At 48.8% G+C, this 24,075-nt stretch overlaps 1 protein-coding gene across 2 annotated transcripts in view; it reads right to left on the bottom strand.

Moving 5' to 3' along the window:
- The window catches only part of Pkc53E (Protein C kinase 53E), a 54,674-nt gene extending 34,889 nt beyond the window's left edge, over positions 1-19,785 (bottom strand). For both annotated transcript variants that reach the window (XM_011150006.3, XM_011150007.3), the window contains exon 1: positions 19,180-19,785. In XM_011150006.3, the coding sequence (XP_011148308.1) occupies positions 19,180-19,376 (197 nt within the window). In that variant the 5' untranslated portion in view covers positions 19,377-19,785. The remainder of the gene's footprint in view (positions 1-19,179) is intronic.
- Positions 19,786-24,075: the final 4,290 nt, after the last annotated feature.

Here is a 24,075-nt window from a genome sequence, read left to right as displayed (position 1 = left end):
CGACACAAGATCGCCGACGATGAATTGCCGCGACGAGCGGCACACGCTCTCTTTCTCTCTCGACCGGAATGATGCTTCTCGATAGACACTACTTGACTATGACGAGGATAAATAAATCGCGTGTCGACATCGGACCGCTAAGGGTTAAACGATCCCGTAAACATCTGTCTGAAGCCACAGAGAGATCTTTCTCCTCTGGACATGTCTATTAATCCGCGCTAAGTATCCGCGTCGACCTACGGCACTCGCGTCTCGTCGCGATGTACCAGCGCTCGCGCGATACAAAGATAAAGGAGATCCCGATGGGTCTCTCAAAAGTGAACTCTCTCATCGAGAACCTATGAATCTTCTTTCTATTAATTGGCGGAACCTTGACGGTATCATGCAGTTGCATTCGCAGCAACGACATCGTTGCGAACCAAAGTTGATCATCCACGTGGAACTGTGGCGTAGAAAAACAGATTTTAACAACGTGACTTTGCGAAATACAAGTAACGATGAAACTTTCTTTCCTTTATTTTTTCCCTTCTTTCCGACGTATCTGTTCCGCGATTTCGTCAGCACTGTTTGCATCACGTACCGTTGGATCGCATATTTATTTCTCCTACATGCTGTAAGATTGTGTAACTAACTTTTTTCGTTATCTGGAGACCGAACGAAACCTCGCTTGTCGAAGCAGAAAAGTTCCTGTATGAGCTTTCTATTCAGTTAATCGTTCTCAATTACCTCATTCGAATGCTTCCGGTCGTGATAACGATTAAGATACCGGTCTATGAGTCGAAAGTTTCTCTAATCAGTTAAGGGAACTGAGATCTTTTCTGTGTAAATGACGGGAGAGAAGATACGTAGATACTTTGAACGTCAGGAAAAGTAAATCACGAGACTTCTTCACGAACTACATCACTTCTTTTTACCTCTATCACTCACGCGCCCAAAACGCGCTCACTTGTCTTTATTAATTTGGATACAGTGAATATTAGAAATGAACGATATGATAAAACACTGCAAACGTATTTGCTCCACACACATATATATATATGTATAAGGGTTAGATCGAAACGTCTGGTAGATGGTCGTCCAACAGGCGGTCGGTTTGGACGCCAGCCAGAGATTCTTGACAATTACCCGGTGTCCATCCGGCGTCGTCCGTTGGTTGGGCGACAGAGTGAAGGACAAAAAGAGAAAATGGGAGTGTATTCTATTCTAAAGAGATGTGTTGTCTCATTGTTGATTTTATAAAAAAAAAAAAAAAAAAAATAAAACAGGAAAAAGCAATTTGAAGCGCCATACAGCTCTGATTTGTCTTTTGGTCTAGATCCCGCGCGCTAAATTGCAGGCATGCCGAGTTTGATCAAGGAAACCTCGAGAGCACTAGCAAGTTAAAGTAAAGAGAGAGAGAGAGAGAGAGAGAAGGGGGAGAGGAGGCGGCATTCCAATTACTAGGACTTTATGTGAAATCTCGCTTTCCCCGCTGATATAGACTTCCCGATGAAGAGATAGCGAAGCGCAACGACCAGAGATGGTAATAAGAGACCGATTGCCGACGATACGCGCAATTACAACGATTGCACTTGACCCCCCGGGAACATGTTTTTTCCCACCACCTGTTCCACGCGAACTGAATGCCCCACGCGAATTACCACCGCAGGATCCTCGACCGAGGATTGTTATTCGCGTTTACCAAAAAATCTCACGATATTTGACAGTGCATCTTTTTTGAGTTTTGCAAAGCTTTATTAGTAACGTCCAAGCGCTATATTTAGTCATTAAGCGGAATGTCGCAGACAAAGTGACCCAGTTACGTATATTAAAAAAAAAAAAAAGAAAAAAAAAGCAGTAGAGTCTGGGGGGAAAAAAGCATGTCGCAGAGAAAAGGTCGCGCATATATTAAAAGGTATTACAGACTAAAAAGAAATATATTACAGGGAGGGAGAAGCGCGCTTACCCCTATGCGGAAATTAGTTTTATCGCTAACCAACGTTCCGCCCTATTCTGTCTTATCCGCCCTAACCATCGCCTCGCAGTCACGCTAGATTTATTAGACTCATTTCGTAAACGACGAGTGTGCTTCGTCGTGCGTTACGCGCATTTCGTTGCTCGTTTTACGCGCTCGAAATCAATTACACGTCGCTAAATGTTAAAAAGCAATGCGTCACGCGAAATATATACATACGTGCATATGCGCGCATATCTATATTATTTTGCAGCTTACTTGCACCTTATCGCATATTTATCGTTCGCATTGTGCAGTCCCGCGCGTAGCCGCATTGTAGAAAATAATGCGACGTAAACTCGCGAACGGCGCGCCGATAGCAATAGACGCGAACCACCGCGGTAAGAGCTTCGACGACGGCGACGAGGTGAAGCGGGAAATAACGCGCGCGCGGCCGACCTTCATTCGACGATATAAATATCGCGACTCGGCCGATTCACTCTACTCCGGGCTGTCTTCGAGTCACGAAAACAATGAATGGTCGGGTGAAATTTCTAACGAAGGACTCAACAGGCAGTTCGCTGGCCTCCCGCCAACACGCGAATGTTTATGCCGAACACGACGTTCCGCTTCCTGGTTAAGAAATTAATCCGCCGCAGTACGCCGATTTGAACGATTCGAGCCGCGGCTTGGCTTGGCCGCGAGATGCGTCCGTCGGACTGGAAAGCGAAATGGAAATGGTAGCGAGTCTCTCTCTCTCTCTCTCTCTCTCTCTCTTGACCGTTTTTCATTTCTTCCTTCTTTTTTCTTTCTTTTTTTTTTGCGACGCGACGCAATCAAACGTCGCTCAATTCGAATCCCGAGATTTGAAAGGGCTTCCAGATAAAGAATCCCCGATCCCGTTCAAACATGGAAGCTCTCCCCTCGACTAAAGATGCAATTTGGTCAGAATAGGATGCATCTTTCAATCCGTCCGACGCTTCGCCAGGTTCGCGAGTTTCATGTCGAGGTCGAAATCTCAGTCGCGAAACGTAACTTCATTCGAATAAAATGGATCTCTCAAACTCTCGCTAACTCCTCTCGTTTTCGATATCTTTGGCTTTAGACTCGCCGGCTCGCTCATGCGATTCTTGTCTCGGGACGAGATGAAATTCCGCGGTAGAAAACTCGAGAATAATGGTTCGGCCGAATTGCCGGTCGACAATCCGCTTGAATCCCGCGAGAAAAATGTTTTTCTTTTTATGTCTCTATTATCTATTATATCGAGAAACACAAACGTCAAATGATACCCACGGAGGACGCGGGATTTGCCATCGTCTGTTCCGAAAATAGATGCCGCGAGGCGTACGCAGGCGGCTCGCGCGACACGACGTAATGTACCTATATATATATATATATATATATGTGAATTAATATAAAGAGGCGGAAGAAACCAGCCGCGGGGCTACAAACCCTCGAGAATGCTACGAGAGGCAGCCCTCGAGTCGCATCCGGTGCGTCGTATCGTCCCGGCAATCCGTAATGCGACGCGCGAGAGGAAATCCGCCGGCAGCCGGAGGTACGGCATATATAAGCCGGGGCCAGGAGCGACACGACAGGATTCTCGCGAATTTCTGAGGTATGGCCGGGATTACGGGAATCCGTGTCCTGATATCCGGTAATCCTGAATACGAGCGAACGGGGATGAGCAAGCGAGCGAATGAACGAGCAGACGGGCGCGCGTTCTCTCTCTCTCTCCCTCTCTCTCTCTCTCTCTCTCTCTCTCTCTCTCTCTCTCTCTCTCTCTCTCTCTCTCTCTCTCTCTCGCAGAGAAGAAGTCATATTATTATTATAATGAACGAGCGTTTCGATCGATTCTTTTCCTCCGCCGGAGCCCGAACGATCTTGTCGCCTTACGTTACGACGAAATCTTGCTCGTCATCGCTGCTGCGAATACATAATTGTCGGCGTCCGACGGTTACTGTCTGTACAGTCATTACAAAGCTGGAGCACGGCGAACGAGATACCACGCTGCGTACGAGATACCTCCGTGGGTACTCTATCTATATGTACAATGACAAGCTAGATTTAGCCAGCGGCGATCGAGTCGTTGTACAAGATTTGTTTAACGTGGCTAGCCGTGGCTTACCCGTGAGCGGGAACAATTCGCGTGTGGGGGCGCAATTCGGAACGCGTCGCTGGATACAATCATTTCGAGGCCGGGCTGTTCCGTATATAATCTCGAATTTCCTTCCGGCAGGACAACATCCTGCTCGACGTGGCATTCAGGCGGTGAGCGAAAGGGAGATAGAAAAACATACATATACACACACACACACACACACACACAGACAGATGAGAGAGAGAGGGGGGGGAGGAGAGGGAGCGCTATCCTTGCCGTAGCGCGCGACAGCTTGCGCACACCTGCGCCAAAGGGGCCGAAGGAAAGCACAGGCTCAGCCCCGGGAAACTTCGATTTTCCGCGATTAACCTTTTACACGAAGGAGTCAGCCGCCGGATGCGTCTCTCAGCATCCGATGTCCCTTTTTATGCGGCCCCGATCGACAAGAGGGAAACGGCGCAGCAACAGCTGTCGATTCGCGACGATGAGATATTCGCGTGACTTCGACAAAAAGCGGAACTACACCGCCGCGCCTACGATTATCGATGCGAAGGGAATCTTGCTGAGTCGCGGTAGTTATCGAGGCGATGGGCAAATTTTCCGTGAGAGAAAACTCTTGCCTTGAGGGGATTTTTTTGCGAATTTCACAAAAATGTAAATTCATCGAGATGACGAAATTGCCTGATATGTTCCCTTTACAATTTGCAAAAGATTCCCCGTTCTTCCTCGTGAAGAACAGAGACACATCTACAGAGAGAGAGAGAGAGAGAGAGAGAGAGAGAGAGAGAGAGAGAGAGAGAGAGAGAGAGAGAGAGAGAGAGAAAATCTATTTTGTCGACGCACGCATTTTCCGCACAAAGCCGTTCTCTCTCTCTCTCTCTCTCTCTCTCTCTCTCTCCTCTCTCTCTCTCTCTCTCTCTCTCTCTCTCTCTCTCTCTCTCGACTGAATATCAGTCACTGCGCGCCGCGGGGGAGGCGTACTTTATCGTTCCATTTCGCTCCGAAATCAAATCCCTTGCAGGAAACCACGGGAGCGAATCCGACTGAAAGCCGACCGATAAGAATCTACCGGTTGTACTCGCCGAAGGAACTTCGTTTCACGCGACGTTTACGTCGGCGATGAACCTGCGGCTGCCGCGACCGATCGAGTTGACTGGTGCGAGCGGGCGGATGAAAGGCAAGGGCGTCCATGAAGTCACACAGCAGAGTGATGGGGAACGGATACGCGACACGTCGTTGTGCGACACATTTCCGTGCTCGATGGAACGTCGAATCACTATCCCGATGCCGATGCCACCGATCGGACACGTCAAAGCAGTCGTCGCAAAACGATTTCGCGATGAGAGAGCGACGACTGCGTGCTTATCCCGAGGAATTTCCAATCGGCTGGAAAAGGACTTGTCCGCGGCGAGAACACACCAGCCATAATAAACCAGCCGACACGATCTCGCGATTCCGCGTCTTGCATTTTTCTGTCAACCGGTTTCTCTCGTGTTTCACGCTGTCGCGTCTTGTAATTAAATCCGCGACGCGCATCAGCGATCGATCCTCGACCGTAATCGACGGTGGTCGAGAAACTTGGAGAGCCGTCCACCGATGAGAGGAATAGTTTCAAAATTCAATCGGCATTCGCTCTCCATTAAACCCTTGTGACTACGAGCTTTCAACCACGAGTGCGCGCGCGCGCGCGCGCGTCCAGGTGGAACATTTGGAGGATTGAGAGTCCGAAGACCGTCCGAACACCAACGTCCGGTTAATGGACGAATCATTTTCAAGTTGATCCTGAGACAATGCAGCGAGAGTATCCTTCGTTACGAGAATCGTGTCTTGCATGCAAATATCAAGCGTGATTTCTCCTCCTTCTTGCTCTCTGCAGAGACCAATAATACGAGCGCGCGGTGGTCGCTTGTTGTAATGCACAATAACGTATTGTACGAGTGCAACGAAAGTCAGAGTTTGCTCGGCTATTTTCATCCCGAGTTCGGTCCGCTCTTTCTCTCCGAGAAAGCTCCTCCTCTCTCATCCCTTCATCGCGCATCGATTCGCGGCCACTCTCTCTCTCTCTCTCTCTCCCTCTCTCTCTCCTTGTCTTCCCCTCGTAACCTCTGCCACAAAGCAGCCCTTGTGACACGACCCACGGTAAAACGGCTCTTACGTGTATCTCTGCGTCGGCGAGAGCAAACAGTGAAAGAGAATGTAAAAAAGGAGAGGGAAGGGGAGAGAGAGAGAGAGAGAGAGAGAGAGAGAGAGAGAGAGAGAGAGAGAGAGAGAGAGAGAGAGAGAGAGAGAGGCCGACAAAGAGTGCAAAACGCGTCGCGACTCTCCCATCGCTGTGAATCTGGTGCTTGCTAGCGGAAATAATAGATACGAGGCAACAATAATTGAAATTTCAAAAGTACAAAATTGACGAAAGCACTGTGATTTCAATTTGGCAATTGACTGGCGAAGAAGATGGCATTTTCTTAATTTCTGTCAATTGCGTCCGTGCTTCGGAAGAAAAGGTAGACAAGTGTGGGATAAACAGGTGTGACAACGAATGTATGAATTAATAAGTGCGAATGAATAAATGATCCGGTGAGTAAAACAGAAGGTGTGTACCGTGTGCGCAAGGGCGTTTCAGCTACCCAGCCATACCAAGAATGGTTTAGAAATTATTAAGAGGGTGGGTGAAACTTTAACGTTACAGCAGGTCGGCCAAATAAATGAAGAATCCGCGAACCTACGAACGCGTAGGTGAGGAAAGGAAAAAGGGACCTCGCAGCGAGGGTTCCAAAAATTGTGCTCACGATTGCGAGAAAGAGAGGGAGGGGCTTTCGAAAGAGAGAGAAGGAAAGTTACGAAACTTTCGGCATGAGATAAAGCCAAGTAGCCGAGAGTGAATTTAAACGGATGTAACTTTAAAAGCGAGGTAAGCTAACTGTTCTTAGCTGGACGCCCAAAGAGACAGACGCTGGTATTTCGGAGTCTGACGGAGATGCCTAATTCCTGCGGCATCTCCAGCGACACTTTTGGTATATTATAACCAAGCAGGTGCTCACATCTCGCTCTTTCATACTTTCACATTCCTCCCTCGTATCCTTCCCGTATAAATCTCAGAAATTGACAATTCCCGAAAAGAAGTTATCCTCCAACAGCCTCACACACAAAGTTCGACACTCAGGGAATCAGAGGGCTGATGAGACCTGACTGTATCTCAACTAAACGTCCATTCAAATGCGGCCAAAATACCGAGTTAATCCTCCCTCATTAATTTCTATAGAAACCCCTGCGAAAGCGTTTTGCGTATATATTGCGTCAATTACGTACGAACGAAATCGTTCGATGTTTGTCGCCTAATGACGCCAATTTTCAAGGGAACGGTAAGCTCCGATTCGTCCGACCTCGGGGTCGAAAGGAGCGCGCACATGCAAACACACACACACACACACACACATCTGTGGCACACTGTGTAATGTGGCTCGTGCCGCGTGTATCCAGCACGGATGCTGCAACGTGTAACGCGATATACATATAGGGCAGCTTCCATTTCACCTCGTCATCCGTCGGAAGCGTCGACTTTCGTGCTGCGGTCGGCTGGCTGTAGGTCGACAGGCCGGTGTATTTATTGGAAGCAAACGAAGCGCCCTTTCGTTCCGCCCTACTGCCATAAAGCCCGGTGATACTCATCCCTCTTTCTCGTTCTCTCTCTCTCTCTCTCTCTCTTCGCTTTACTATATTATTTCCACTCGAGTCTATCGTCGGGTTAAAGACCCGTCACTCCAAACTATCGACTTTCGCCGCCCGGCTGTTGCAAGACGAAGCAGTTCCCCCGCCCACGTTCCTCAAATATTAACACATTCGGCCAGGAAGACGTTGTCCTATGTCGCGCGGAAGTTTTCAAATCGATAACGCAAGTTCCGACTGAACAACCCGTTCAGCGAACGGCCGAACATTGAAAGACCGTCCGGTGAAATTTGAACGAGAAAAGAGCACTCGTCGCTTATGCATGAGACACTCGAGAAACGCCAAAATGCACAGGTAATAGTGTCTAATACCTATCGAGCGAAACACCTAGTCGCGAAAGTTTCGCAAATAATAGTTGAAGACCTGTCTAAAGTTCGTCTGAAACGCGATGTTCGTGAAAAGTCACACGAAGACGAAACTACGTCTCTCTCTCTCTCTCTCTCTCTCTCTCTCTCTCTCTCTCTCTTTCACTTTTCTAACTCGACGTGAGAGAAAAGACAGGATGAAAAGAGAAGAAATTCGAACCGCTATTGCAACCGCCCCGAATATCCGCGCGAATCCGCGGAGTAAGGACGGGAACATTTTTGTTCTCGATTGAGTTAACACGGTCACCTGCAGCGCACCGATATGCAAGTGGATCATTCATTTATCGCCACTCCAGACCTCGTAACTTTATCCGGGGCAATCTAATTCCATTATTCCAGCGCGGACGATAAACGTGCGCGCAATTGCAGCGGGACCATCGCCGAGGCGTTGTCGTCGTCGTCGTCTTCCTCGTCGTCCACGTCGTCATCGTCGTAACGTCGTAATGTCGTGACGACGTCGATATCTCGCGGCACATGCGAGATGCCGTGCACATATCGAAAGGCGCAAAATAAAACGACACCGTGTGAAATAAACTGTTTTAGACGCGCGACTGTGCGCGACGTGACGATGTGTCGATATAGGAGATACTGACTCTTACTCTCTCTCTCTCTCTCTCTCTCTCTCTCTCTCTCTCTCTCTCTCTCTCTCTCTCTCTCTCTCTCTCTCTCTCTCTTTCTCTCTCTCTTTCTCCGTGAAGAGATAAATTTTCAGGATCGCATGCACGCCACTTTGCCTGTTCGTCGTCATTTAACTGAGGTCAAACGATACCGCGACAATAACCACGATACCTTGGTATTTCCACGGGAAGAAGAGAGGTGGCAGACAGCTGTGTACACACACACACACATGTATGCATGTATACACACGCATGCATGAGAAATTAATTAATAAACATTTTCGGAAAATTAAACGTTGTGAATCGCGACGTAATTCAATATACCACATTATCGCGATCAAAAGAAAATTCTGTGGATAATCATGTTTGATGGGAACTTTCTTCTCTGCACTGCGTACAGTTGGCCAATGTGTAAATAGTGATGAGCGTAATATATTTGCGAAACAATAATCTATTTTTTTTTCTATTTTTTTTTTCACATACATAGAATACAGTGCGATTATTCGCGGCGATCGACACTGCATTCTGCAGGTCGAGATAGATTTTAAATGCAATATACAAATCGCAAAGCATTTCGACAGGTGTATCTCGAATGCAGGATGCAGGCGGTGGGATCAAAGGTGCACACCGCGCATATTGTAACTACCTCTGAAAAATTGGATTCAAAGAGCGAGTCGCTATGAAAGAGAGAGAGAGAAAGAGAGAGAAAGAGAGAGAGAGAGAGAGAGAGAGAGAGAGAGAGAGAGAGAGAGAGAGAGAGAATATAAAATATGACGTGTCACGTTTCAAATATTTATGAAAATTTATGCGCGTTTGAAACGCTGCGAGAGCTCGATAAAATCTAACCAAGGAAGAAAAAAGGAAGAACAAAAACACCATTCGAGAATCACTTACATAGGCGTACATACGATAAAAGTCGGCACGGGTGCAATTACAGCGGCACCTTCGAGAGACGCGTTTGCTCGACGACCTCGTTGCAAGCGTTGTTGCACGTAACGAGTCTCAGACACGGTAACAGTAAAAACCTGAGTGCCTAGCACCCAGACGAAGATCGGCCGCGTCACAGCTGCGTAACTGCGTAACGCCGCGGGGAGCACTATCTACTCGCGTAATCTCGTTACGGATTGAACGAAGCACCGCAAGCTTCGGCATGACCGTGAACTTTCGGCAGCAAGAAGGGATAACCCGATAGCTTCTGTCGTCCATTGTGTTGTCGGCGTGTGATATACAGGATTAATTCTCGCTGGGGATGGACACGCGCGGCGGCGGCGGCGACGGTAGCGACGACAAGCACAGATTCGCATTGTCACGATCTGCCGCTCCCTTCGATGCCGAATTATGAAGAACGGCGGAAGAGAGCTGTTTCCGCCGGCGAATTTCGATGAATCAGTTAGCTCCGCCGGCGACGATATTCTCCTCTTTCGCGTCAATTTATTCCGAAGGAGACGAGCTGCGCGCCAATATCTTTCGTTCACTCGCTGCTACGTATATCCAACGATCATCGCACGCGCAAGCGAGTTTTCAGCCGGCCGAGTGATAGATCGCGAATCTTTTCCAGGACTTTTTCAGGCTTTTATGTTAGTGAGGTGAATTCTCGACGGATCGCAATGTGCTTTCCACGGCACAATTTACGCACGACGACGAGGTGTATACGTGTATCGTGGGGACGCGTGTACTCGTATAAATTAGAGAATCCTTCCACGGTACTATATACCTGGCTAACTTCGAAAAGGGGTGTATATAATGCGAGTTACATGGTATATACACAGGACCATTTTACACAACGCGACTGCAAGTACACACGTTACAACGTCGCACTACATCGTGAGGCGCGCCGTGAAACACGCTTGCAAGTGAATTTGAGAGGCGTGTAGCCAGAGAGGAAGAGCGCAACTCTAGCATCTGCAAATTGTTCCTCGTAACGACTGCTAAAAGCGCGACGTACCCTCTCGCGACGGGAATAAATCGGACGCGAGTTGCAACTTGTGCTGCAACGGGTCGCGACGGGACAGTTTACTTCGCGTCGTAAAAGTACAATTAATATATATATATATATATACGCGATTCGTTCGACGCGGCGCGGAAAAGAATTTTTCACCGAAATGTGCGCACCGGAAGGTGCGATTAAACGAGTGAAGTGAATTTTTTCGCAACGATATATTTCACGATTTTGAAAATGCACATTAACCTTGTGCACGAAGTATCCTTGAAACGCGCTGTTAAATTTCACTCCGGTGAATTTACTCTCTCTTGCTCACTCGGCGAAATAAATAAATTCATTGAGACGAATTATGTGTGTGTGTGTGTGTGTGTGTGTTCGTGTGTGCTAATTTAACGTACCGCTAACGTATAACCGTAAGGTATATGCGAGCGAAATACGTGTTGAATACTAAGTAGCTCCGCCACTTACTACTTATACGTCAACACTTTGCTGCAAGATTACAGTCTCTAAAAAGATATATCTTCTCGGTTTTCTATTAGATGTACGAATTAAGCACATCGCCGTTTGCCACATAAATTTCATCGACAGATAAACGTTCGTGCAAAAAAAATATTTCCTCTTCGGAATCTTCGCGTCTCTTTTTTATTTTCATACCGGCGAGGATCGTGCTTCGAGCGTTCGCAAGTGAGAATTCTATCGGCGACAAAATCGAACGCGTGGCCACTCTGGGCGCTGATTAAAATAAACAAAACTTATCGTACGGCGGGTAACCAAGCGAGACGCGCGCGCGCGATGAATTAACGCGGATCGTGCGATTACGCAATGACGCAACCGCGCAAGAACGACGCGCATCACGGAACATACTTTATTCTTAAATCAATCAAATATTAATGAGACAATATCCGGTTTGGTTTGTCGAGAGTGACGACGTTCGCGGTTGTTAGCGATTTACGCGATCGAAGCGGATCGTGACACGACTGCTCAAGTATCCGTGTGTTTAGCGACAAAACAACGCATATAGCGGCACAGCCAGGATAATTCACTCTCATCCAATCATCAATCACGCATCGCTAATCCGAACCCCCGAATATATATCTCTCTCCCTTTCTGCGCGGCTAATGAAACTCGTCGGATTTTCGGCGATTTCGCGTTCCCATCGCGATAAATTCGCGAAGCCCGCGACTTACGGCGCGTTCGCACTGACATAACATATTGTGTCGCTCGCATCTGCACGCTCGGTTTCCGATACGTCGAAGGAAAAAGGCGCCGATAAATCAAGGAGTATCCTTGCGCGAATCGTTTTCCTCCCTCGCTGACGTATCTCTTATAGTTGCTCTTCGATCCCACTCATAGCCGGTGAGATTATCGCAAAATTACACTCGACGCGCTGAAACTATCGAAACGGACATTCCGATCGTTAAGTACTTTTTATTAATTTCGGATCATGTCGATTGATATTAATGACACGGCTTGTAGGTCAAAAGTTCATGTTACTTGTGATCCGGGAAAAGACGCTTGGCTCTCACCGTAGTAACCAAGAGTTAAAAGTTGCCTAACCCGTGCCGTACAATCGCCAAATCTCAGCCGTTATCAGTTTTAATGAGAATAACTCGAGGTGATCTACAACTACTGTTTCAAAGCCGTGCGTCGATGGGAACGAGTTTCATGAGTCTCGACATCGAGATGAAAACAGTAATAGTCTCTCTCTTCTTCGAAGCCGAGACAAGGAAAAGTCGACCGCGTTGTGGGAGAAAACTCATTACCGCAGATACGCCGAACTTCGCGATATAATATTGAGGCAACTGCCGTGAAAAGTCGGAAAATGAGAAAAACACAAGCGTTCTTGCGAGACGGCGCATCTGTGATTCCGATAAATCGCAGTCGCTCGAAAAAATCCATCACTTTCGCACTTCGTGAGCCTTCCAGTTTTCAAACTCGAAATCAGATTCCTCGGCGCGACGCGCGCAAATTTTTGAAGATTTGGACACGGCTATTGGCCAAAAAACGGCAGTCTCCTATTTCCCTGCCCGGCTATTTCTCATCGTAGCAAAGAAGGTACGCGGAGGTGAGCGAGTATAGTAGGTAGGTCAACAACTATGCTCATTGCGAACTCGACGGTTGTGCCTCTGCAGTGTGTGCGTTTGTCGGTGTGGGCGCCGCGTGTGTATGCGCGAAACATGGGAGAATCTACTGGTTGCAGACCGGAGTGGACGGAAGGGTCAGATGTTTTGTGCGGCGATTTATAGGCCTACGTGTATAGGCACGTATGTGCGTGCGATATGAGACAGACAGAAAGAGGGAGAGACAGAGACAGAGAGAGAGAGAGGGAGAGAGAGAGAGAGAGAGGAGAGAGAGAGAGAGAGAGAGAGAGAGAGAGAGAGAGAGAGAGAGAGAGAGAGAGAGAGAGAGAGAGAGAGAGAGAGAGAGAGAGAGAGAGCATGTGTGTATGTGTGTGTGTGTGAGTACATGTTCGTACTCGTGTACGGCAAGCTCGATATATTTTCGCGAAGTGTGCGCCGAAGCCTGAGACTCTCAAGAGTTGCATTTAAACTGCCGCGAGCGACGGAGAGAATGGATGCTGAGTGATGAAAAGCGACTCGAGAACGAAATCGCGCGGAAAAGAGGAAGCCTCCTCGAGGAAAGGAGCGCGCGAAAGACGAAAAGACACGAGAGAGGGTCAATTTTTTAGCAAACCGACCCTGCGCGCGCGAGCGCGCAAAGAGGGATGATGTTTTTTTCCGTCGAGTCTTTTCACTTATTAGAATGAAATTCAGACGGTAACCACGGAGAACACGGAGAGACGCGCGGAAAATCTAGAAAATTTCGCGACTGCAACGAATAACCGGGATGCGCTAACTCGCCCCTGCTCGGTGTATGTTGAATTGTTGATGTAGCGTCGGGACAAGGACTACAGAGAAGCAGCTGGGAAGTGCACTCCAACAGAGCCGCGGTATTAACTCAGTTTTGTTACAAGAGTTACAAGTACCTTAAGTGTAGGATCACAAGTGGGGTAATTGAGATCGCGTTGCGTAAATGGGGTCGATGCGATGAGTTGTCGATGACAAAGTAAACAGCTATCATATTTTGCACGATTTTATAGGACAGCCACTCTCGCGGAATATTCTCCGCGATGGTTCCGCGATATCCCGAAATCACGATAGAGGTTCAATGCTTCATGCGAGTGCGCAAAATGCGGCGATGCAAATCCACGATTAATAATTAATAAATCGAAATGGGAACATAAAAATGCGCCAATTTCGCCAAGAGAGTCCCGTTCATAACGTCCCGTGTGCGACGCGTCGGCTCTAATTACGTCGCATGACACTTCACGTCATACTCAGGTCGGCGGGGCTCGATCGCGTCGGCGAGTTAAGTAACGGCAATTTAGAATTAATTGCGCGCGCGCGCGCGATAACAATGTAACCGCGACGGTGTCAATCGACTGCGGTTTTTGACCCGTGATATTCAAGACGTGGCGGGCTCGCGTACTTCCTCGATAGCGACCTCGGCGAAAACCGCACGCGTGCTTGATAAGCGGCCTGAAAAGCGACCGTCGCGATGCACGTCGACACGCATGTAAGCCGCGCGCGCGCGTGAAACCGCAGGAAATCCGTGAAATACAGCGCCCCTCCCGCGCTCATTCGCATCCGTGCAATTAAATCAGTAGCCGGAGAAGCTAACGCAACCAATGTCACTTCACGCTTCGAAGCTGAACGAATGAACGAAATAACGCACCCTCACCGACGCGGTGCGCGGAAAAAATAATAAAAATGAGGTATTTTATAATGCAATTTTGCAGCTGTTCCAACTAACAATTTGAGCAACCTGCGGAAAGTGAATTTGCTTCTTGTACACGCAGGCCGCAGTAATTTCCAGCGAAAGAGACCAAATGAGACATTCCTTTTTTTTATTCCCACGTGAGTGAGTGTGAGATTGGTTATTCTTGCGTCAATTGGTGTCGGGATAATAAGATTCGCGAGCCCCGGGAGATAGGATCGGCCGAAAGACGCGAGAGCCCGAACGCGAAGGAAGGTCGCCGGCATAAATCTGGTCGCCGACTGGTTCTATTAATCCGCCATCCTCTTTTTTCCTTCCTCTCTCCTTTCCCTTCCTTTTCTGTTTTACGTAATACTTCATCCCGCCCGCGCGCGCGAGTCGTCTTCCTTGAGCACGGCCCGTTTCTCACCAATACCGTAGCTTCGTTAGCGAAACGTTGCGCAACGCTGACAAAGAATTAATTCCTGCCACGTAGTCGTGCTACGTATACGTGCGATATCGCAAACTTCATTATTACCAGCTTCATTATAATGCGGCTAATCGTAAATGACTTGTCTCGCGTAGCGGAAACCACCGCTTCGCATAAACACGCCGATACCAGATGTATAAGTTTTATAAACATTTGACCGATTTCGATCGATCTGCGTCACGACGATTTCAGTCGCGACGATTCGTGCCTAAGTTTCACGCTTTAGAAATCACGATATGAATATTGCATAAGGCATCAGGGGTCAGGTATTCTCTAGAGAGAACTCTGGCTCGCCGATAACGAATCGTTAAAAAAGATAGGACTGTAGGAATGCTGGAAAACTCTAATTAAGAGAAACTCGTGCCTCTCTCTCTCTCTCTCTCTCTCTCTCTCTATCGATATTAATATTTGCATTATATATTTCAGCTTCAACACTAACAACGTGCTTCTCTAACCGCCGACGATACGGCGCAGCCGATGTGCGAACGAGCGGAAGTGCAGACCAGTCGAAGAATCCGCACGCAGGGGTGCAAGTATACGGCGAGGGCGGCCCGGGACGCGCCGCGTTCTCGCAAAATGCATTTTGTAACGCGGAAAGTAATGGCGATGCACGTGGCGATAACGCATATCACTGTTTATCAAGGTTGTCAGTCGCACGGACACGCACGTGGACGATCGACTGACGCATCGACGATCGCGAATCGTGCCGGACGTTTGCGTCGCCGCGAATATTTGTTCCGCGACGCGCTTTTTCCACGTGCGGTCGAGTCGAAAGGACCTCCGGATCGATAGTAGAGCTCGCAGCCGTTTTGGACAGCGAGCCCCTTCACCATCAAACGAAACAAGAGGAAATATCGTTTCGTGAATTTGGTGAACGCGCAACCAGTGGTTCGAGTTAATCGTGATTGAAATTAATCCGCCACAGCCTCTCCAAAACTGTTACGATCGACCGCGAGACATACGTTCGTGTCAAACGAGACAGGGTACAACAGGGTGAAAGATATTCCGGATCTGGGAGCGCGCCGACACGCCGCAAGAGCAAAAGGTTCGATTCAAGCAATCGTTGCTCATGCAGACTGGAAATTCAGCATTTTATGTAAAAATATATCATTTTTATCGAAATACGAGGGCAGTCTGAAAAGTTCTCGGCCTAACGATGAAAGAAAATTTTTTTTGCCGTGAAATATGTTTTATTTTTCAATATAATCTTCTGAAACTTCAGTACATTTATTTCAACGTCTTTCCAATAATTCAATACCATCATTAAAGTGTGATTCCGGAAGGTTCTTTTCGCTCTGGTGTATAGTGATGGATTCAAGTTTCATCGACAGTTATGAAACGACGCTTAAAATCCATTTTACGAATTTTGCTTAAAACGATTAAAATATGCCAAACACGTTTGAGAAATACGCACTCGAATGACTCGACAGATCGAATAAAATTTTACATGGGTTTATATCAGGGATGCCACTTTCCAATACAATTATAGCTTGACAGTTTCTAATGCCATGTTATGTGTCAGGTCGAGAACTTTTCAGATTGCCTACGTATGTTTCCACATGATCGACGGAAACAACGACGATGCGTGATATGAAGTCGTATGCAAATATATCGATTTTACGCGTGATATGAAGTCGCATGTAAATATATCGATTTTACGCGCACTAGAAATACGCGGACTTTCATATTCTCCTATCTCCAAATTAAAGGTCGACGCATCGCGGCATTGTTCTCTTTTCAAAGCGCCGTTACGCTGCGAGTATCCGGAGGGTACTCCTCTTCTGTCTGTTACAATGTCACCGGCATCAGCGTATGCCGCACGTATCTTCAACCGAAAAACAAACAGACGTCATTTTACGAATCCAAGGATGAGATTTGTACATCGCAGGACAGGATTTGTTTGAAATAAGAGAGCTCTGAGATCGCGCTGCCCGGGACACTCTGTACGTAGCAATTTCGAGTAGACACAAGCTTCGCGATTGCGCTGCTCAAATTGCAAGTTGCGTAAGCTCGAAAAGGGAAAAACCGCGCGCGTCGATGTTCCGGTCAGGTGAAAAGCATTTTGTGGGAAGTTGACGCGACTCTCGGAAAAGACGTCCGAGCCCGCGGCGCCCGCCGCTTCTCGCATCGCCGCGATTTCTAATTCGGACGGGACGAGAAGAACGGAACGGCCGTACGTCAAGGCCGGATCGTTTAACCACTGGCTGTCGTTCCACTGGACCAGCCAGCAGCCGAGAGTCATTATTGACTGGATTTATGTATCTGTCCAACGGTGAGCACCACGACGTCTCGCGAGAGGCGAGAGGAGGAGGAGGAGGAGGAAGAGCAGAATCGCGACGTTAAAGCAGCGTCGACCGATTCATCCGCAAAAGTCGAGTACGAAACGTCGGCGAAGTTCCGGACGAGTAAAACGATTCCATGCGCGACGATTAAATCGTCCGACTGGATTTCGAGAGAAGTTGCTGGTGTGGTCCCACTTGTAATTAATTCCAAACTCTGTCATTAATATGCTATCGGGGATACGAGGACGAGCAGAGGCGCGAGAGCGGAAAGAGCGGCGAGAATTCTTCGTCGCGTTTTATTTCTTTTTTCTTTTTTTTTTTCTTTTTTTTCGATAATTAAGGACAATTTTGCTCTGCGGAAAAAAATTTCGCGCACAAGATTACCATCGCGAAAAAATCGTGTGCAACGTATGCGATAATGAAAATAATGTGAAGAAAAAAAAAGTAAAATAAAACCGACTGGTCGCAACGATGTCGAGTTGATGAGCACTTTCGGCGACGTATCGTTCCATATGTCACCACGGAGATTACGAATCTATCTCTCGTTCTCTCCAACTCTTCCTCTCGTAACACGTAATATATCATGAGCGTAAAATCGCGATCTAAAAAACGCACGACGAAACCGACGAGGAGTAAATAAATGAAGTTAAAGTCGTTCCTATTCATCCATTAGAAATTCACGATCGTGGATTATCACCGACACGCGAAAATAATAAAACCCGTCGACTACATATAGTTGTCACGCGTACGCAAAGAAAAAAAAGCTAAGCACCAAGTGCCATTTCTCTGCATACGTGGAAGATAAGAAAGTTGTTGGGAAAAAGATAAAGAAAAAAATACGCCGCAGAAAAGCGATAGGAAATCGATAGTACTCGTCGGTTCTCCGTCCTCGATTTTGAGAAATTCCGAAAAGAATAACAACTTTGGTTCTCCAACGAGATCTAAATAAAAGAAGAAAAAAGGAGAAAGAAAATCGCAACTCTAACAGGCAACTCGATACTCGAGTGGGGAGCGAGTGCACCTTCGGGGCGGATACGACGACGAAGCGCGCGCGAATGTCATCCGAAATCGATGCGATCGCGCGTCAAAGTTATCCGCTAATAAACTTTGGTGAAAATCGACGGGGACACGGGTATTCCCGAGGATTCCTTGTTAGCCGAGCAGGATCGTCGACGCAAGCCACCTCGTGGTGAGAGCTTCGGACCCCGAGGCGTTCACCTGCTATTCTCCCGGGGATGCAAACTCGATCGTTACCGGAACGCATCCCGACGCACACGCTTACGCGGAGGCAAGAGCATGCCGGAGCGGACAGAGACAGAATTCGCCGACGCGCGCGAGTTATCGGGCTTGAACGCGCTCGAATAATGAGGCTAATCATAGTAACGACCGTGCGATGCTAACGGTCCAAGCCGAAATAGAATAGAATACGCGAGAGTGAAAGAGCGCGCGCGCTCTAGCGTAGTTTAGTTACGCGGTCAGTTACGCGACGTCGGTTTCGGAGCTCCGGTTTCGAACGCGAACTGTTGCGGCGTATATCGGCGCATAGACCGCGTATACTCTTTTCCCCCCTGCTACGTTCGGCGTAAAAACTTGAAAGTAGAAAAACTAGCTGACTTGTGTGTAACGCGTTCCCTGCCACAGAATCGACAACGCAACGTCGACGCGTTGTGTGTGTTGATGATATCTTATCTTATTATGAAATTACAACTAAATAAAATAACGACGGCGTGCTCCAACGTAGCGCGCCGAAGATCGTCTCGACGACTCTCCCGTATCCGCCGAAGCGGATCGTCCGCCTTAGATTCGGATAATAACGAAAGGGAAAGACCGTCTCAACGAGAGAGCGCCAATCGATGCACCTCGATGCAAGCGGTCGGACGTCGCGAGTGCAACAGGGAGCGTGCGGGTTCGCGCGTCGCCCCAGCACACGACAATCGTGACAGAATAGAGATTCGATATCGCTCACTCACCATATGAAGTCCTTGCAGTGGCTGCAGAAGGTGGGCTGCTTGAAGAACCTCGGCATGAAGCTGTGATTCTTGACGACGTAGACATTTTTCTTCTTGAGGGCGCCCTTCCGGCCGCGCAGCTTCTTGGCGAAGACGGTGTTGGTGTCGCCCGGCCCGAGGGAGTCCTCACACGTGTTGTTCTCTTGATCGTCCGCCATGGTGCCGCCGCCGCCGCCGCCGCCGCCGCCGATGACGATGATGATGACCGATCGGCGACGATGTCTCGTCGACGATGTTGCTGTTGCTGCTGCTGCTGCTGCTACTGCTGCTGCTGCTCGACGGTGGGATGCCGAGCCACTAGCGCGCGGCTCGTCGCCGGGGACGCCGGCCTCCCCGGAAGCTGTCAAGCCCGCCCGCCTGCCCGCGCGCGGTGCCGCGACTACTCTCGGCACTCGATCTCGCGCGCGCGGTTAGGTTAGCTGCTTGATGTCGACGGCGAGGACAACGACGTACGGCGTATGACGATCGAACGTCAACACAGAGGAGAGACCGCGCACGAGAGCTGTCACACGGCGCACCGACCGACGACGACGGTGTGTCTCGCGCGCGCGACACTTGACGGCCGATGGGAGGGAGAGAACGGCGGAGAGGAACTGTGGGAGAGGAGAGAGGGACTGAATGAGAGAGTGGGAGAGGGAGAGAGAGAGAGAGAGAGAGAGAGAAAGAGAGAGGGAGAGAGAGAGAGAGACGAAGACAAACACACAGCGGCGCCTGCACACTCGGTCGACTTGGGCGCGCGCGCGACCCTCTCGGTCTAGTCGTCGTCGTCCGGCGTACTCTGCGACGTCCAACGCGAGCCTAGGTGCTAGATAGTATATTCCTGTCCTGTAGAGATAATAGCTTTCCTCTCCTCCACCACCAACCCTTCTCTCTCGGCTCGTTTCTCCCTCTCGACGATCCCCGCCGCCGGGTGCTGCGCTTTCGCTTCCTCCAGCGACGCGTCTTGCTCCAACTTCACGCCGCTGGTCTAGCCCCCTCTGTGCCTACCTCTCTCTCTCACTCTCTCTCTTTCTCGCTCGCTCTTGCCGTCCTTGTTTCTGCGCGGTAGCGACGCGCGATATCTACCTCACTTCACGGCGCGCACACCGCGCTCTCCCAGCATCGACTGCTCGACTCTGTCTCGTGTGTTTCCTTCCTCTTCCTTCTCGCGAAACGCGCTTTTTCTCGCGCTCTCTCCCTCTCTCTCTCTCTCTCTCTCTTTCGGTTAAGCTCGACTGAGCTCTCTCGCGCTTCCCACCACGCTCGTACTAGCCGTTACTACTACTACTTGTACTACTTGGTCGCGCTGTCTCTCTCCTGCTCGTTCCCTTCTATTAAGCGTCTTCTCTCTCTCCAACGCCTACTTTTCCTTTTTCCACACTTATTTTCTTTCTCTTCCTTTTTCTAAGGCTATGTTACCGTTCCTGCACTGGATTACCTGTCACAACGTGTACCGTTGATCTGTCCGTCTCGTTCTATATTGCCGCTCTCTGTCGCCTTTTTGCCTCTCTCTCTCTCTCTCTCTCTCTCTCTCTCTCTCTCTCTCTCTCTCTCTCTCTCTGTCTTCCTTCACTCGTGACTACCGCGAGCCTCTGTTCTTTTTCTTTCCTCTGTATAGGCCGCGCGCGCGCGCGCGTGAGCTATCCGATAATTTTAGATTCTCGGCGCAGTGGCTCGGCACTGCTACTGCTCAGCCTGCGCCGCGCACTCGAATATCGACATCCGACGGCGGCCACGAGACCCGCGAGCTGCACACGGCACCGTGATGAACGAGGATGGCGAAAAGGAATGGGAGCAGGAAAAGCACGTACAATGTTTTCTCCTTTCTCGCCCTCTCGATATCTCCTGCGGTCTTCCTTCCTTCCTTCCTGTAACCCTGTGTCTGAATCATGCCCCTTCCTTGTTCTTTCGTGCTCGCAGAATTCCCTACGGACTTCGCCTCGCGGCTACGAGAGGGTGGTGGTGGTGGTGGTGGTGGAAGCTCGACCTCTGCCTTCACCCGCCTACATCTGACCCAACTTTGGCGCGTGTCCCTCCACCTCGCTGTTTCTCTCTGTCCCTCTCATTATCAGCCCTACCTACTTGGAACGACGGCTGGATCCTGGTGAGAGACAGCACCGGGACGTACATATTCGCATACGAAACGCGGAGATCAACCCTTCTGTGGCCGATCCTACTCGCCATTAGAGCGTACGTACGCTGACAACTTCAGGTCGTTCCAGATTCGCACAGCGCTCGGCCCTTTTCGACTCGCTCACGGAAACACACGACGCAGCCACTGCTGCGTCGGCCAGCGTCGCGAGTTGCGGCAGCGTGCAGTGGTTATAACCGTCTGGTGTCAGACGCGCTTCCTTCACTGTATCCTTGCTAACATCGCACGTGCCGCGGTCGGGTCGTTATGATCCGACCAAGCCTCGATCCCGAGGTCGAGGGTGGCCATGTCCTTATCCTTGAAAGAGTTTACCTAACCCGTACCTTCTCTCTCTCTCTCTCTCTCTCTCTCTCTCTCTCTCTCTCTCTCTCTCTCTCTCTCTCTCTCTCTCTCTCTCTCTCTCTCTCTCTCTCTCTCTCTCTTTCTCTCTCACACACACACAGACACATGTCATGAGAGTTAATAATAAATGTTTTATGAATATTTATATTTCAGTGAGAGAGAGAGAGAGAGAGAGAGAGAGAGAGAGAGAGAGAGAGAGAGAGAAAGCGCCTTCTCCTCGTCCATATTATTTCATTCGAGCATGTAGAACCCCCGCGCTCCGGTCCTCCGATATTTTATTCAGTCGCTGTGTATTTAAAATTTAATGTTTGATTTCGATGGCGACCTCGGTAAAAATTTCTCCGTACCTACTACCGTAGCCCCGTGTTGAATACAGATTTATAAATAAACGTGACGTACGCGTGTATTTCGCATCCGCCGATCACACCATCCCCGCAAATGCCTGATATTGCGCATTTTTTCTTCCCGGAGGAACCACCGCGCGTGTGTGAATTATATTATATGACGTTCCAAAGTTCAGTCGGAATAGACACTTCGTCGAACGGCACGGCGGGTAAGATAACAAGATCGATGACACGGAATCTCAATAAAGGCCTTTCCATCGCGTGCCACGGTAGTAACGGAGCAGTAATGCTATTACATTTGACGATAATGCACGGATCCGCGTGCGTTTCCATCTCGCGCCTGTGATTCGCATCGGCTTTCATTCGCACCGGCGAGTATCTTTCGGCAACAGGCATCGATCGCGGTTGGTCCTCGTCGGTGCGGAAGACACCGAAACCGGAGAAGCTGGGAGAAGCCATTGGAGCGATACGTAAAAATCGGTAAGCTCGGGATCGTCCGTTCGTCCAAGCATCGTCCTTATTACTTACGCCTCTTATTAGAGAGACAACAACGACGACGTGCTATAGTTTGATCCTAAGCCGGTCAGCTGGAAAGACTGTAACCCAAGTTGTGACGCGCGGGTCAATAATACCCTCGGGCTATTTTTAATAACGTGACCATGCACAGAGAGTCCTCATGAGCGTGCGCGCACGCACGCACACACACACACATACCAGAGAGACAGACAGACACACACGTGCTCGCGCACGCGACACGTGCGGGAAGGTACGTGCGCCGTGTGTCCCGGAATGTCCGCGGGCCATCCCACAGGACTGTGGAAGTACTCACGTAAAAGTTCACCCGATTAAAGGACACGCTGCCCACGCTGCTCGATGTGACCGGGTCACCGTCCAGAAAATTGTCGGACGAATACGCGCGCTGTGACTCGTCGGCGGTAATCACTCGTCGTTCATTGCGCGTTATCTTAGCACCGTAATGCGCGATGTTGTAAATTTAGAGTGTAACATAAAAGCGTAAATTTAGAAATGTAAATTTAGAATTCCACTTAGCTGATCGTTCCTCCAGCTTCATCATTGTTTGACCATCGATTGATTTTCACGAGTTCATCCGCGACGTTCGCCCAACAAGTGATGAAAACTTTGACAATTCTACGTAGTAGAAAGAACATACGTGCTTCGGGCCAGGTGTACAGTTGCGAAAAATGACTCAATCGTCCTCTCGCTCGTCCTTGAAAACCGTGCAGAGTCCCAGTTGCGCATTTCTTCCTGATTATGACCTAGAACTCCGATTCTAACCTCCTTGCGCGCGTTCTTCGAATTTCCATCGATTACGAGAGAGCGATCCATCGAACAAGCGGTCGATCGAGCGAGCGAGCGAGCGATCGATCGGACGTTAACGACTGCGCGACTCGGTTCACTAGACGAATATTGAGTAATTCCAACCTTCAAACCGAACAGTGGTACTTCATCAAACTCTAATTCGTCTTCTTAGATGCCTGGAGCTAAAACTAAGAAAGAGAAAGAGAGAGACGGACATTATTCACATATTACACGTCATAATACGATGGTCATCCGCCTTCTTCATCAGCTACCTCCGTTTACTCACGCGCGATAACAATGCGGATAAACGGGAATTATGGGTCTCGCATTTTATCTTCATTGATACTATTTGGCAAGAACGGAAATTTTTGTAATATTGGCACGCGCGCACGTGCGTTTTCAGACGATCGAAGATATTCGCGAGGAATTTTATTCGACATGTATAAGTGAAACGGTGGAAACAGATGGGCGCATTGTGACGTCAAAAGTATATATTGTATATATATATATATTTTTCTCACATTCTATTTTTCTTACATTATATAATGCGCTTAGCAAGCAAACTGATCGGTGGATATTGATGATTATACATTTCTCGATTTAATCAGGCTTACTGATTGCTAATCGTCCATTAAACACATTGCTCGGAAATATTTTTCTTTACTGCGCAAAAACACAAACAATAGAGGCTGGATTTAATTAACTGTGATAACATTGCAC

Source organism: Harpegnathos saltator, unplaced genomic scaffold (assembly GCF_003227715.2).
Source record: "Harpegnathos saltator strain DR-91 unplaced genomic scaffold, Hsal_v8.6 scaffold86, whole genome shotgun sequence".
Taxonomy (NCBI): Eukaryota; Metazoa; Arthropoda; class Insecta; order Hymenoptera; family Formicidae; genus Harpegnathos; species Harpegnathos saltator.
This window is presented reverse-complemented; position numbering and strand designations above follow the sequence as displayed.